Here is a 13,599-nt window from a genome sequence, read left to right on the forward strand (position 1 = left end):
GTAGTGATAAAACAAGGCTTTTATTGCCGATATGGTCAACAGAATCATTGCATATAACAAGTCCACTACATTCCTCTTACATCAGGCATGCAGGTGCAAAACAAGGCCATTTGCTGCTATGGAAATAATTTGGCTTCAAAGCAAGACCTTAAATTGGCTATCAGCCACCTCTCACAGCTGAGCCGACTGAACTCGGCTGCGAGACATGGCTGATGGCCACATTAGCTCTTCCCTCTATGGCAAATTAATTTCATTTCATATAAGCATTTGCAAGTCATGAATATATACAAGAGAAGCAGAGCTGTGTGTATTCTGAATTCCTGAAGTCACAACATCATATACCACATATTTGGTGCCAGGTGAGGAATCTGGTGTGGTTTCAGTTTGGGGGGAAAACAAACAAACGGGGGGGAGGGGGGCAAGTTTCTAGATCTTCTGGCTGAAAAATAAGGTTGAAAAGATGCTCAGTGAGATGCTCACAGGATGAGGGGGTTGGTGGTGTGAGAGAAAATAGAAGCTGCCTTCCTATAAGGACACAGGAGGCAGTTGCTCTTTACTAACCCCATAGCTCAGGCTTGCTTTCAGAGAGCGGTAGCATCTTTTCTGGATTCCAGGTGTTGTTCTTCCCCAGCCCTGCTCTATCTTTTTAACTGAGGATGCTGGGAACTGAATTTGGGAACTTGCGCAAAGCACACGCTCTGCCACTGAGCTATGATCCCTTCCCAAAGGGGCAGTGGCGTAGCGTGGGTTGTCAGCACCCGGGGCAAGGCAAGTAATTTGCGCCCCCTAACCCGTGGATTTTAGCACTCGAGTGCGAGCGCGCGCCCCCCAGATGTTGCGCCCGGCCCCCCTGCACCCCCCCACGCTACGCCACTGGGGCTGGGGGCGAGCGAAGGAGCCAAGGACCCCCCCCCCAAAGGCTCAGCAGGAATTTATTAAATTTATTATTTGCGGAGCCCCCGCGGGGCCGAGGCAGCCGAAGCCCCCTCCCCTCGGGCGCCTCCCCGCCCCCTCCTCTCCTTGGGCTGTAGGTGGAGCTCCAGATCCGGGCTTGGCGAGCGCCTCTCCTCCTCCCGGCCGGGTCCAGGGGCTTCCAGCCGTGCTCCGTCCTCGCCCCCCCCCCCCGCTGAGACTTGCGCTGAGAGCCGGAGCCAGCGGCGCCCCCTTCTGCCGGGAGACCCTCGCCCGCCCGCCGGCTTCCTCTCGGAGGGTTTTGGGGAGCACAGGGCGCGAGAGGGAGCTCTCCTCCCTCCCAGTCGGCAGAAGCAGCCGCCGCCTGTGGCTGGGCCGAGGGGATGGCGTCGGCGCCGGGGTGCGGAGGCTGCCCGTGCCCGGCCAGGCGTCGGTGGCGGCGTCGGCGCTGCTGCAGCGGCTGCTCCTCCTGCGAGCAGTGAGTGGAGCGCAGCCGCAGCGGTGGCGGGGGGCGCGCGCGCTAGGGCGCAAGGCTGGCGGTGGCGGCGGGGAGCCCAGCGGAGGAAGGAACTTGTCCCTTCCCTCTGGACTCGCGCCCCCCCAGATGTTGCGCCCGGTGCGGCCGGCACCCCTGGCACCCCCCACGCTACGCCACTGCAAAGGGGAGTGGGGACTTGGCTTGCTCCCATCTCCCATGTCGTATGTGGTGATACTTTGGGGCCTCCCAAGAACCAGGAGTGGGGATTGAATATTCTGCACATCTGCTGGTCATTTCATGCCCAGATAACAGAGGATGCACATCTGATCAACCACTCTGCAATGGGGTGAAATATGCCTTTTGTGAAAGAGCAAAGAAAAAGGAATGAAAGATTTGGCATTTTCCACATCTGCTCTGCAAATCATCCCAGCCCCCGGCCTCTTTAGACAGTTTTTTTTGAAAGTAGAGCTTGCCCTTAAATATTAGGTGGTGCTCAGCTATGAGTCAAACTTAGTAGGCACATTGAAATTAATAGGCCGAGCTTAGTCACATCCATGAATTTCAGGGGGTCTATTTGGAGTTGGGTACCACCCTTTGCAGCAGCACAGGCACACGTTCAAAGCAAGGTTCCTTGCTATAGGGTGTGCATTTTCTCTCAGATTAGGTTGGCTAACAGTGGGTGGAAGGTGAGCAGGGAGTTATGCACACCATCCCCTCTAGCAGAGATGTGAGATGATTCACTTGTTCGAATCACCAGGTCCTTTTGCTAATCTAAATACATGATGCAACAGGCATGTTTAGCACTATGTGTAGTGACAGGTGAAGAGCAAACTGCTTTAGACCCAGGCAACCTTGTGGTTCATGATTTCAGCTCCAACTTCCAGATTCACACTCATAGTAAGAATGCTATTACTGCAGTAACATGAACAAGTGGGTTCAACCACCAGGGAACACACTAGTGGGGTTTTGATTTTGCACAGCATCTACACAAGTTTCTAGATACTTCTCTGGAAAATCACTCCTTTAGTCTGCTGTCCCCAGCATGCATGTGCTACTGGCAGCCTGAGAATGCCTACCCACCAAGTTGATTTGACAGCTGGCAATCAGAAAAAGTGCCAGGCCAAAGGAGGTCGGATGGCTGTGATAGCATCAACAAATTCTGCGCAAAGCCGTTTCTGTGATAGGAGTTTTCACTAGACTATTACCAAGGCTTAGCTGGGTTGGTGGACATGCTGGACTGCTTGAGGGGTTTCTCACCAGCCTCTGGTTGGCCACTGTGAGAACAGGATACTGAACCACATGAGCCTTTGGCCTGATCCAGCAGGACTTTTCTTATGTCATTGATTTTCTCACTGGCAAGCATTTTATCAAATAGCCTGACTGTACAATACTGAAAAGATTACTCTTTCTAGAATAGTTTTTGACCCTTGGATGTTTAAAAACATACGCATTTCATGTCTTGTGAAGGAAAATGCTAATGAAAAGGTGGTTCAGAAGAAATGATGTCATGATCTTATAAAAGGAAGAACTGACAGCATTTATAGAAATATTGTCCAAGATTTTACTGCAAACCAATGGGTTTGGTCACAAAAATTATACATATTGTATAATAACCATGTAAAGTACATTATAATAGTGGTATAACATTATAAGCCTTTAAAGGTTTTTTTTCCTTTTTAAATATACATCTACTATTGCAACCAACTGTACAAGTCTTTTTACAAATACATACAACCAGGAATGAAAAAAAATACAAACCATAAATAATGCCCAGTTTTACAGATGAACAAAAAAATGATAATGAAATAAACCAACAGCTTTGATAGACTGCAGCTGGGGCATTTTGGTCCCTAGAAACCCATTCTAAAAATAGAAATATTTATATATATATATATTTATATTTATATATATTTTTCCATAGCAGCAATGCTTTCTTCAAGCATTATGGGTACTAAGTCATTGAAGCCCATCATCATTAATTTTTACATTTTTTTTCTTTAAAAAAATCATCTATCTACACATATTAATTTATTGTCTTCCAAATATGGAAGGAACAAGCAATGCCCCCCATTGTAGAGTCCTGCAAGTGTCGCACTGATGCTTCTGAACAAAGTCCATCTGAAAAATGTGCATACCACACTGACACCATTGTCCTCATAGCAAACTCACACATACACACAAAAGAAACACACGTGTGAATCAGGAAACACTCTTGTGACAGGAAAAGCTTTGGAGCTCACAAGATCTCAGGGGAAAAAAGGCACGTTTTCGTAAAATCATCCCCATCGTATCCAGAAAGATCTTCAAGCTAGGCTTTTCAGAACAAACTCTCTCTCAAAAAAGGGGGGGAAAGGGGGGATGCACACAGGATGTTGTTCTTAAGCTTACAATCTATGGCAGTCTATGGCAGCAGTAGCTTCTTCCTTCTTTCCTTCTAAAGGCGATAGCACCACTTTGGTGGGTAGGAAGAACTGGAAGTTGAAATGTTTTGTAAGTTCATTTAAAAGTAGTTAGAATGTGCTCTTCCAAATGAACGGCAGGAACGACGACAACAAAAGCTTCCAGAAAAATAAAATAAAAATGCAGTTGAAATTAAGGCTGCAAAGCTGCCACACAGTGAGAAGATGTGCAAAAAAAAAATTCCCTCTCCTTTTTGAAGGTGACCGGACAAACTGGCAGCTCACACAGAAGGCCAACAGAAGGGTCATTATTAAATGAAAAAAAAAAAAAAAAAAAGTACAAACAGATCACTATAATAGAAATTCACAAGAAAGAATCCATGGGAGGGGCATAGGAGAAGCCCAGAAATGCTTCAGCAGCTTCCTTGACGCTGGCAGTGATGAGGATGCTGTCTGAAGACTGGCCAATGGAGTTCGGGACAGGCTCATCTGTAAACTCAGGGTCAAAGTGCCGCAGGTCATTGGGGCCACTCTGAGAAAACAAAGAAGGTTCTGTTGTTAATGTCGGACTGGGAAGAAATGTTCAAATCTTTCCTTAACTGGGAGTGGGGACTACGTGTTTTCGTGTGTGTGTGTGTGTGTGTGTGTGTGTGTGTGTGTGTTTTTTTAAAGTAAAACCAATCTAGGCACTTCATGGGAAGGCAATTACAAAAAACAAAACTGAATCAACCCCCTGAACTCGTTTCAAACAAAAACTAGAAATCTAATGGGGTGTGTGTGTGTGTGTTGGACTGGAGACTGATCTGAAATGGCTGCAGCAGTCTCACAGGTCAACATGCACCTCCAAGCTCATAGAGTTCACCTGACCTGATTGCCTCACCTCATACCTAAACTGCATGAGGCAATTCCGTCCACTTATGTATAAACTCAAGGCGGCATTTAAAAATTAAGACACCTGCCCGATTGCTTCACATTGAGAACACACTAGAACCTGCTCAAACCTAGCCTGTCATTATTTTTATCTTCAACCCCTGGGTACCCCAGTATAAATAGAAAAGTCTCTCCCATAATTAGAAGACAACACTTACCACATTTGGGTTGAAAGGGGGTGTAATCTTCTTATTAATGAGATCATCCCAGTTAATTAGGGAGAAGAAGATGTGGTTCTTAATCTCCATCTGTTGAGGAAATGGAAATCAAATCAGTTCAGGCAAGAGTAATTGGAAAAGACTGTTATCGTCTAGCCAACTTCCGAAACTCACCCACCCACCCCTCACAACTCGCAGGATTATACTTACAAAGTCCTCCTTTGCACCCAGCCTCTTGGTCCTGTCCTTTTGCAGAAGACCTTCCAAAAGGTGTCTTGCAGAGTTGGTAATATTTGGCTTCAGCTGCAGAGGTTTGTTCAAGATGTTGTCATACATTTCTGCTGTGTTTCTGCTATAGAAAGGGGGCTGGAGAGAGAGAAGGGGAAACAGATTTTTAGTCCCAAGAGTCTAACTTACTGTACTACCTGTATCACAATACACTTACTTTGATACCCATTTTGAGGCACTGGAATGGCTATGACACCTGTAACTACATCTTTCCCCTTCTCATGTCCCACCCACCCAAGGAGCATAAGGCAACTGCTTATATCGGGTCAGACCAATGGTCCATCTAAGTCAGTATTGGCTACATGGCTCTCCGGGGTTTCTCAAGTAGGGAATAATTCCCAGCCAGGGACTGACCCCAAGACCTTCGGCATGCAAAGCAGATGATCCATCACTGAGCTATGGCCACATATATGTGCATCATGTAAGAGATCCACATGCAAAATATCGGCTCCAACTGAAGTTCGCAGCATTTATAAATTCAGTGGGACCAAGATTCAGCTCTTTCTTATGCTGGTAACTACTACAAATGGAAATATGACTGGTATGTGTTTGCAATTAGCCAGTTGCTCACTATTTTTGCTTACCAGTCCATAAAGCATCTCGTACAAAACAGCCCCAAGGCACCACCAGTCAACAGTCCGGTCATAGGGTTGTTTGTGAAGGACTTCGGGGGCAAGGTACTATTGAAAAGAAAAAGATAGGAAACATTAGAATAAAGTAGCCAGCCTGCATTCTTTTAAATGCTCCACTTAAAAATAACCTTAGTGACCTGATTGAGTGGGGGCTGCACTTGTGGATAGATGACCACACCAATCTTTGCATCTGTAGAACTTTGTTCTGCAGGAGTCCCTAGGTAACTTTATTTTTGCCCTTAAAGCCTTGCATTTGTAACCTCTGACCTTTCTCTCCCTCCCCCACCCGCTGCAGCTTTGTCAGCAGGGTTCATCAATCAAAGCCTGTCTGACTGCTTCACCTAAACAACACAACATGTCCTTTTGCCCCATCTGGGAAATTCCTCTTTCCTCTGCACACTTTGGGCACATACATCACTGCCATGTGGATAAAGAAAGCAGAACCCAGACCTACCTCAGGAGTGCCACAAAATGTGGAAGTTGTGCCATTGTGTTCTATGTTCTCTTTGCAGAGTCCAAAGTCAGTCAAGACAATGTGGCCTTGAGAATCCAGCAAAATGTTCTCTGGCTTCAAGTCCCTAGGGCAAAGGAAGGAAAATACACAGGTGAGCCAATGGCTCTCAACTCTTATGTTTATTATAAGCGATGGGATTTTATCAGGTTTATTTTTTTTTTAAGGTGGGGGGTTGTCCCTTTGAAAACAAATGGGTTTGTTGGGTAGCCCCCAAGCACTTTCTAAAGGTCGTTTACCAACAGGATTTAGTCTGTGTGCATGAGCAGCATCTATTTACTGGTTCTAACCCATAACCTGGAAGCGAATCTAAAAAATTTGTGATGCACTGATCCCAGTATCCCGGGTCAGTGTCTTGGTTCCACAAGGTTCCTGACCTCCCCTTATTACATATTACAGCCTACTTCCCACAGTTTTCACATAAACCATGCATGTGTGCAAACCATCTGCCCTGCTTACCGGTAAACAATATTCAGTGAATGCAGGTAACCCAGTGCACTGGCGATTTCAGCAGCATAAAAACGAGCTCTTGGCTCCAGGAAGCAACGTTCCCTCTGGAGATGGTAGAACAACTGCAGGAGACAAGGAAGGAGGGGGAGAAATCTGTTAGCGATCCCAAAACCATTAAAAACAATGCATTTAATTAATCTCTCTCTCTTTCTATATATATATATATAGCTAGAGAGAACAATGGTAGGAAATGGCCTAGTAATCTGCTGGCTGCTTCCTGCTGTGAGAGGCTGGTAAGCAGGAGACCCTGAATCTAGTAACTCCTCCCCAAGACTCCTCTTCATACTTAATAGGAAGAAAGCACTGCCTTATTTGTACACATGGCAGGGCTGGCTTTGTTTTCAGCAAGGAGTTTCAATGATCTTTGGATCAAGCCCTGTGTATCTTTGGACACACACCCCTTATGGTTCTGTGCACTCTCTTTGCTTACCTCTCCACCATTGATGTAGTCTAGGACAAAATACAGCTTGTCTGCAGTCTGGAAGGAGAAGTGGAGTCCCACCAGGAAAGGGTGCTTCACGTTCTTCAGTAGGACGTTGCGTTCTGACATTATGTGTTTCTCCTAAGAGGAAGGGAAGTAGGAAATCATTCATTGACTGAGCAGCAGAACAGTAGGACTATTATAATTAGTTTGCCGATTGGCATTTCTCGTGAAATGGGTATAATTCAGTTACGTACCTCTTTCTTTTTCAGGATTGCTTTCTTCTGGAGGACTTTTACTGCATAGAAGTGCTCTTCTGCCTTGTGCCTTGCAAGAAGAACCTGAAACAAAGCAAGACACCCCCTTTGTTTAGGTGTGATCATGATGCAAGGGAACGATCAAGTCACAACTCAGCTATGTCCTTTCTGCTATCATGAGGCACAGCTATAGAGCAACCCTGCACAACTCAATGGACTGGCAGTAAAATGCCACATAATGGGTGGGTGCCACTACCTTAAGGCAGGGAATGGGACAATATAGCCTTCATTTCCCCTTTGTGCCGTATGATCCATATAGCAAATTTTCTTACATAAATTTTAATGGAACCTTGCTTTTCAAGAATACTCCACCTCACACCCCTTCATAGTCACCAGTTCGCTTCTTATTAAATCCCCCTGGCACTCCCAAGTATTTTGATACCCTTAATATTACAGGCCCATTGACCAAATGAATATGTATGCTTACCTTCCCAAAGCTGCCTTTTCCAATGACCTTCAGGAAATGGAAATCTGATGGTTTAGCATGTGGGTTAGAAGAAGGGCCAAGGTTGATCTGCTGGGATGGACTGGGCTGCAGTGAACAAAAAAAAAAAAATCAAACATTTGTACTGAAATACTTGGGTGCAGATTATTACTTTTTTAAAACACAGTAAATTGCATTGCATTCTTCTATGGGGGAAATAATATGCTTGAAAGATTATGTCAATTTAAAAATAAGTTTTATCTGCTCTAGAGGGAAATGCTAAATCTTTATTGCAAAACACTTCTTTCCAAGTTGCATCACTACAATGTGTCCTGAATGGAAAAACCCATGCCAGATTACCAACGGACAGAACATCTATCTTTAAAACCTGTTGCTATTACTGTCACATTAAAGTCTTCTCAAGATAGGCTGTGCATTATAGAAGCTACTTACTGGAGGAGAAGGATTGGCATTCATAAGTTCAGGCTCTTGAGGCTGGGAGATCTTCAAAATAGATTGAACTTCAGGGCTGCAAGAGATTAAAGCCAGGATAATTAGTGCAGCTGAACAAGGTACAGAACATTAAAAACATTTCACCACCAGGGGGCATTGTAACATTCTAGCTGGAAAGTTTCAGGTTGGCAGGCTGCTAAAAACAACTGGCTTACTAGGTTTCAGGGCTAAGATGAAACCGGAGACAGGAACAAACCATTCTGAGCAAAGAGACTTAAGTTTCCTCTGTAATTAAAGGTCAGAGGAGGGAATGAGGGATCAGGAAATCTAAACTAGGTGCCTTTCTCAGTTTTCTATTCTTCAGCCAAACAGTAAAAACTTAGCTGAATGCAATTAATTCAGAACTTGTGATATTTTTAAATCTAGAAAATTATATTCTGTTTCCTACTATTTTTTTACAGCATCTACTCTACTGCTGGTCTTTTTTTCTTTTTTTGGCATAAGGTGTATCTACTCAAAAGTGAGTCCAATAAGATTTATTCCCAAGTGCATATAGGGTTGCAGCTTTAATGACACCCGCTTCTACCACACAGGTGTCACTAAAGTTACTTTCTAGTAAGTATACTTAGGAGTGTAAGTCCCACTGAAATTTCTGAAATTTACATCTGAGTAGGCATGCATGATACTGTAAACATTTTTTAATTTAACAAAAAAAATTATTTCAACTATCTCTCGCTGAAAGGAGTTATATAATTTCTCATTCTCTGTTAAATTTTAGAACGAAGTTCCATGCATTTCCCAGGCAATTTCTGCAGAAGGGAGTAAGAAAAAACACAACCCACAAAAAATACTTACTGTTTGCATGCGTAGGAGTTGGTGGCTATCTTCTGAATGAAGTCATTCAGCCCCATTCGTCTCTGTTTCATGAAAGCTGCAAACAATCACAAGAGAGAAGGGGGTTGTTACAGATTAATTCCCCATCTTCTTTCCTTTCCTTTCCTTTATTTAATTAATGCACACACACACACACACACACACACACACAAGCCCTCTCCATCCCTTGAATGCAACAAGAGAGCCTCACTTCTACAACCCGGTTACAATCAGGAGGGCGCACGCTGTTTTATGCTCTTTTTCTCTATTGCTATCTCCTCCACGTCGTTCCCACTCACCGATCAGTATTGCCACCATCCCTCTCATCTTGGAATAAGTTAGCGTGGATCCCGAAGCTTCGGCTTTGACCGTCATCGCGTACTTTCTAGGTTTCTCAGTGTTAGGAGGAATAATAATCCAAGCAGATGTGCGAGGGGTAAGAGTGGATGCGCGAGCGCCCTTCCAGGCAGCTAGCTGCTTGCTCGCTCTGCTTCCGAGTTAGGGAATTAGCAGCGGGGGTAAAGCGCGCAGTGTCAAGATCGTTCACCCTGTTGAGTCAGCTCGCGTCTGCCGCTCCGCCGCTCGCCCCGGGGCTTTATATAGGCGCGGCCGCGGCGACAGCCCAGGCGGAGAGGAAGAAGGGGCGGAGCCAGAGGGGAACAATGAGGAAGAGTCTCGCTCTCCCCCCGCCCCAGGCGCCCGGAGCTGCCGGGAGACATGCAGGCTTGGCGCCCGGCCCTTCCCTTCCCCATGACATGTTCCCCTCCCTTGACGTTAGAAAGGAGTCTCGCAAGCCGGGTGGAGAGGAAGAAGCCCGCCAGCTGCCACGCACCAGCCCCCCCTTTTTATCCTTTTTCACCCTCAGCAAATTGCAGTGGGATTAATTGGCAGCAGTTCTAGCGGAGGAAAGACAATGCAACAAAGTTCTGGGGTTGCAAACAAGCCTTGGAGAGAGATGCCAGCCTTATTTTTATGTACTGATTTATTGCACGGCAGAATTAGAACTCCGCTCTTTGCCTTGCCAAGGTGCTCAGGCCTTGTGGGGTCTCCTCCCCGCACTCGTCCACCCGTGTGAGTTAAAGAGATGTGCCCAGGAGGTCGCTGCCCCTCAAAGGTGCTAAATTAGCCTTGGCCAGCAGCCTTTTCTTTTTTTTTTTCTTTTTTTTTGTCCTTTAAATGTACCTGCCTTGTCCCTCAAGGCCACCATAACGCGCAAAGGAAGTCCCATTTTTGCCACTCTTTACACTTCCACAGAGAGACCCGCCGCGGGATAGGATAGCCTTGGTTTTTCAGACACCCCCAGGTCCGAGATGGACCTCATCCAAGGATCGATTTGTTCCAGAGATAAGAACAAAGGCATTTCCGTTGCGACACTCAGCCCTGTCTCCCGCAAGAGGCGCCGAGGGCGGGGGGGGGGGGGATTGGGAGAGCCATCTCCAGGTCGTTCCCCCCTCCCAACCTGATAATCGGAAGGTACAGCCCCTGGACGTGGAATTTCCATTTTTAATCTATTATGGTTAAATCCACACCGAGAGCGATGTCCTTCGCGACCTTACTTAGCCCCCAGAAATTTACATTTTTATATAAAAAGTAGCCGTACAGTTATTATATAAAGCAGTAACCAAGGGTGTCCTTGAACATATTTAGATGTTCTGTGAATCAGTGGACAACCACAGCTAATCCACACACACAAACACACACACAGAGAATTAAACATCGGGGTTTCCCGAGAGCTGTGACTCCCAGGCAGGCCGGGGCATCCTTAGACGTTCAGCCCTGCCCTCCTCCTTAGCATTAATCCGGCGGCATTCCCTCCAACATTAGCTATTTATGGCACACCTACACAGGAAGAAATCTCCTTAATCTAAGGCAATGAGAGCAAAGCAGGAATCCCATTGGGTCGGAAGGTCCTGTGCCTCTGGATTCCTCCATCAAGGCAGGCAGAAACTTTTCCTACTCTTGAGAAAATACGCCTTGGGGATCTGAGCCTCAGAGAGCAGACAGGGCTGCTTTTGAGGAGTCTCTGAACTTCTTCTGTCTGTTTCCACCCTCCCTTCCCTCCCTTGCCCTTTTCTTTATAAAACCACCTCAAAGCAACTCCACTGTCGTTCAGACTGCGAAACAGAAACCGCTGGAGTCACACGGTTCCTGCTTTTACCAGATGGTATTTATTAATCGCCAGAGAGCGGCGGGACGGGGCTGTCCAGGGGCTGCCTTGGCTGGCAAGCGCCGGGAGGCTCCAACCACGCGGCTCCAAAGGAATCCTGGGCCGAAGGGAGGCGTCCGGGGGCGGCTGCCAGTCAAGCAGGAGCTCATCGGAGCCTCATAGCAGGGAGGAGAGAGAGTCTCTCTCCCTTCACCCTGCAAGCAGCCCGAACACAAGGAAGGGAGAGAGACGCAAGCAGAGCTGTAAAGGTCCCCGGCGCTGCGCAGGACTTTCTTACCCAGATCCCGGCCAGAAGCCCCGGTCTTTTCCGTTCCCTGCAACACCGGCGGTTCCTTCTCCGTCTCACATCTGCAGATGTTAAGTTTATGGCAGCCTCCCCACCCCCAGCTCCAAGTATGTGAAGCAAAGGGAACCGGGGAGAGCCCCCCAGAGAGGATCTAAAGGAGAACCTCTGACGTCTGGGGTGAAGGCCGATAAGCAATGGCCTTTCCGCAGGGAGTGACTTCGGGGGGGGGGACTCTTGTTTCCTGCCGCTGCTTCCTCAATCCCACAAACAAGCGCCCCTTCCAGGCAACCGGAGAGACCCCAGAAACCGATTGGCCGGGATATTGCTGAAAGCGCCTTAAAAATATTGGGCGCGTGTGCATGCGTAATAATAATGTTTAAAAACTAAAGAGAAATGCCATCTCATGGAATGAGATGATGGAAATCTACACATTTGCAAAAACAACGGGGAGAGAAAGAGGAAGGTGGCCGGGGGGGGGGGAGCTGACTCAGACTGCAACGATTTCTTTTTCTTTTTCTCCATTTGCACAATTGTTTGAGAACACTCTGTGCCCGGATGGCCCGTTTATTTATTTATGCCCGTCTCCGCAGCAGCGCTGCTGAACACGTGAGGCGTGTTTATGAATGGAGTTGGCCGGGACGCCGCCCACCGGTGACCTGAAGCACCGGCGGTGGCACGCAACGGACGGCAGTCATAACATATTGCGGGGAGTGGAACGGGGCGCGGAGAGCGAGCGGAGAGCTTGGGGCTGAGACCACCTCCCACGACGCAGCGAGAGGGTGGGGGCACCGCCTTCCGACCCGATTGTTGTTACATTCCACCCCACTGATAAAATGCAACACGAATCAATTCAGGACCCCCTCCCCGCAAAATAATAATAATAATAATAATAATAATAATAATAATAATAATAATTCACCTTTGGGCACTGGGAGAGAGGCAAGCTTCTTATCAAGAGCTCGCCTGCTTATTTAGCTCATTATTATTTTTTAAGTAGTAGCCTTCCCATCGTTCCCCTGCAATATATTAAAAAGTCACCACCTTCTCCTTTCTCTTTTCCTATCACTTAAATGTAGTATCTGCGATGCAAGAGCCTCAGCGAACGGACAGGCTTGCAAGTGCAATCCAGGCAGGATGACTCGGGAGGAAGCCCGCACCCGCCCACCCATCAGTCCAAGGGGGCTTTGGTGCAGCAATAAAACTGCAAACACATTTGCTAAAGCTAAGCAGGGTTCGATATTGCTTCAAACTGGATGAGGAACCACGTGTTGAGATTGCTGCACTGCAGGGGGTTGGACTAGATTACTCTCGGGGGTCGAACATACAAAATTGATTGATACCAACTGGATCCCTGGAATCCACTATTTCTTGGTCCCTGAACGTTGCTCAGTTTTCAGCGGTTTTGATTTTTATTGGGCTTTCTGCGTAAGCCCCGCCTCCGTCCTTCCTAGCTCCTCCGGCTCGCGCACGCTTTCCTGCGCGCGCCTCTGCGCGCCCACGACATGGTTTTCCCCGACTGTCCTCTTTCAAAGCTGGGGCGGATGGTTTGCAGAACCCAAAAATCCTAAGCAGAAAGCACGAGTTGGAAGCGGGGTAGGCGGGTAGGGCTCTTCCACGCCGGATCTAGAATTAACACCCCAACAAAAGGGCTGGGCGGAAGCGCCTCGGGCCTGTGCGACTCCCACGGGCTGCCAGTTGACTTTGCTGACGCAAGATTGCAAAAGTTGCATTTTGGCTAATCCGTTGATTTTTATTTTATTTTTTAAAAAAACCACACATACAAAACCTTTCGACTCGAATCCTTCAAGAATTCGGGCTGTAGGAAAAAGCCGGGGACCAG

General features: G+C 47.0%; 1 protein-coding gene and 2 long non-coding RNA genes across 6 annotated transcripts in view; 2 read left to right on the plus strand and 1 right to left on the minus strand.

Moving 5' to 3' along the window:
- Positions 1–13,599, plus strand: part of LOC308473934 — a 391,929-nt gene that overhangs the window by 141,217 nt on the left and 237,113 nt on the right. The window lies entirely within an intron of this gene.
- On the plus strand, positions 11–3,722 carry LOC308473920. Its single transcript, XR_013984402.1, has 2 exons — positions 11–733; positions 1,580–3,722. It is a non-coding gene; the product is annotated as an uncharacterized lncRNA (long non-coding RNA).
- Positions 2,928–13,599, minus strand: part of SGK1 (serum/glucocorticoid regulated kinase 1) — a 75,604-nt gene continuing 64,932 nt past the window's right edge. For 2 of the 4 annotated variants that reach the window (XM_080999686.1, XM_080999688.1), the window contains 11 exons: positions 9,289–9,364; positions 8,434–8,509; positions 7,984–8,088; positions 7,497–7,580; positions 7,249–7,380; positions 6,768–6,880; positions 6,252–6,375; positions 5,750–5,845; positions 5,088–5,243; positions 4,878–4,967; positions 2,928–4,321 (listed from right to left, as the gene is read on the minus strand). In XM_080999686.1, the coding sequence (XP_080855812.1) occupies positions 4,154–4,321; positions 4,878–4,967; positions 5,088–5,243; positions 5,750–5,845; positions 6,252–6,375; positions 6,768–6,880; positions 7,249–7,380; positions 7,497–7,580; positions 7,984–8,088; positions 8,434–8,509; positions 9,289–9,364 (1,220 nt within the window). In that variant the 3' untranslated portion in view covers positions 2,928–4,153. Of the gene's footprint in view, positions 4,322–4,877; positions 4,968–5,087; positions 5,244–5,749; positions 5,846–6,251; positions 6,376–6,767; positions 6,881–7,248; positions 7,381–7,496; positions 7,581–7,983; positions 8,089–8,433; positions 8,510–9,288; positions 9,365–9,605; positions 9,886–11,750; positions 11,906–13,599 lie in introns of those variants that run through there. The other 2 variants (XM_080999689.1, XM_080999687.1) reach the window with 2 other exon arrangements.

The sequence above is a fragment of the Podarcis pityusensis genome (genome assembly GCF_964106645.2).
Source record: "Podarcis pityusensis genome assembly, chromosome: 3".
Classification (NCBI taxonomy): Eukaryota; Metazoa; Chordata; class Lepidosauria; order Squamata; family Lacertidae; genus Podarcis; species Podarcis pityusensis.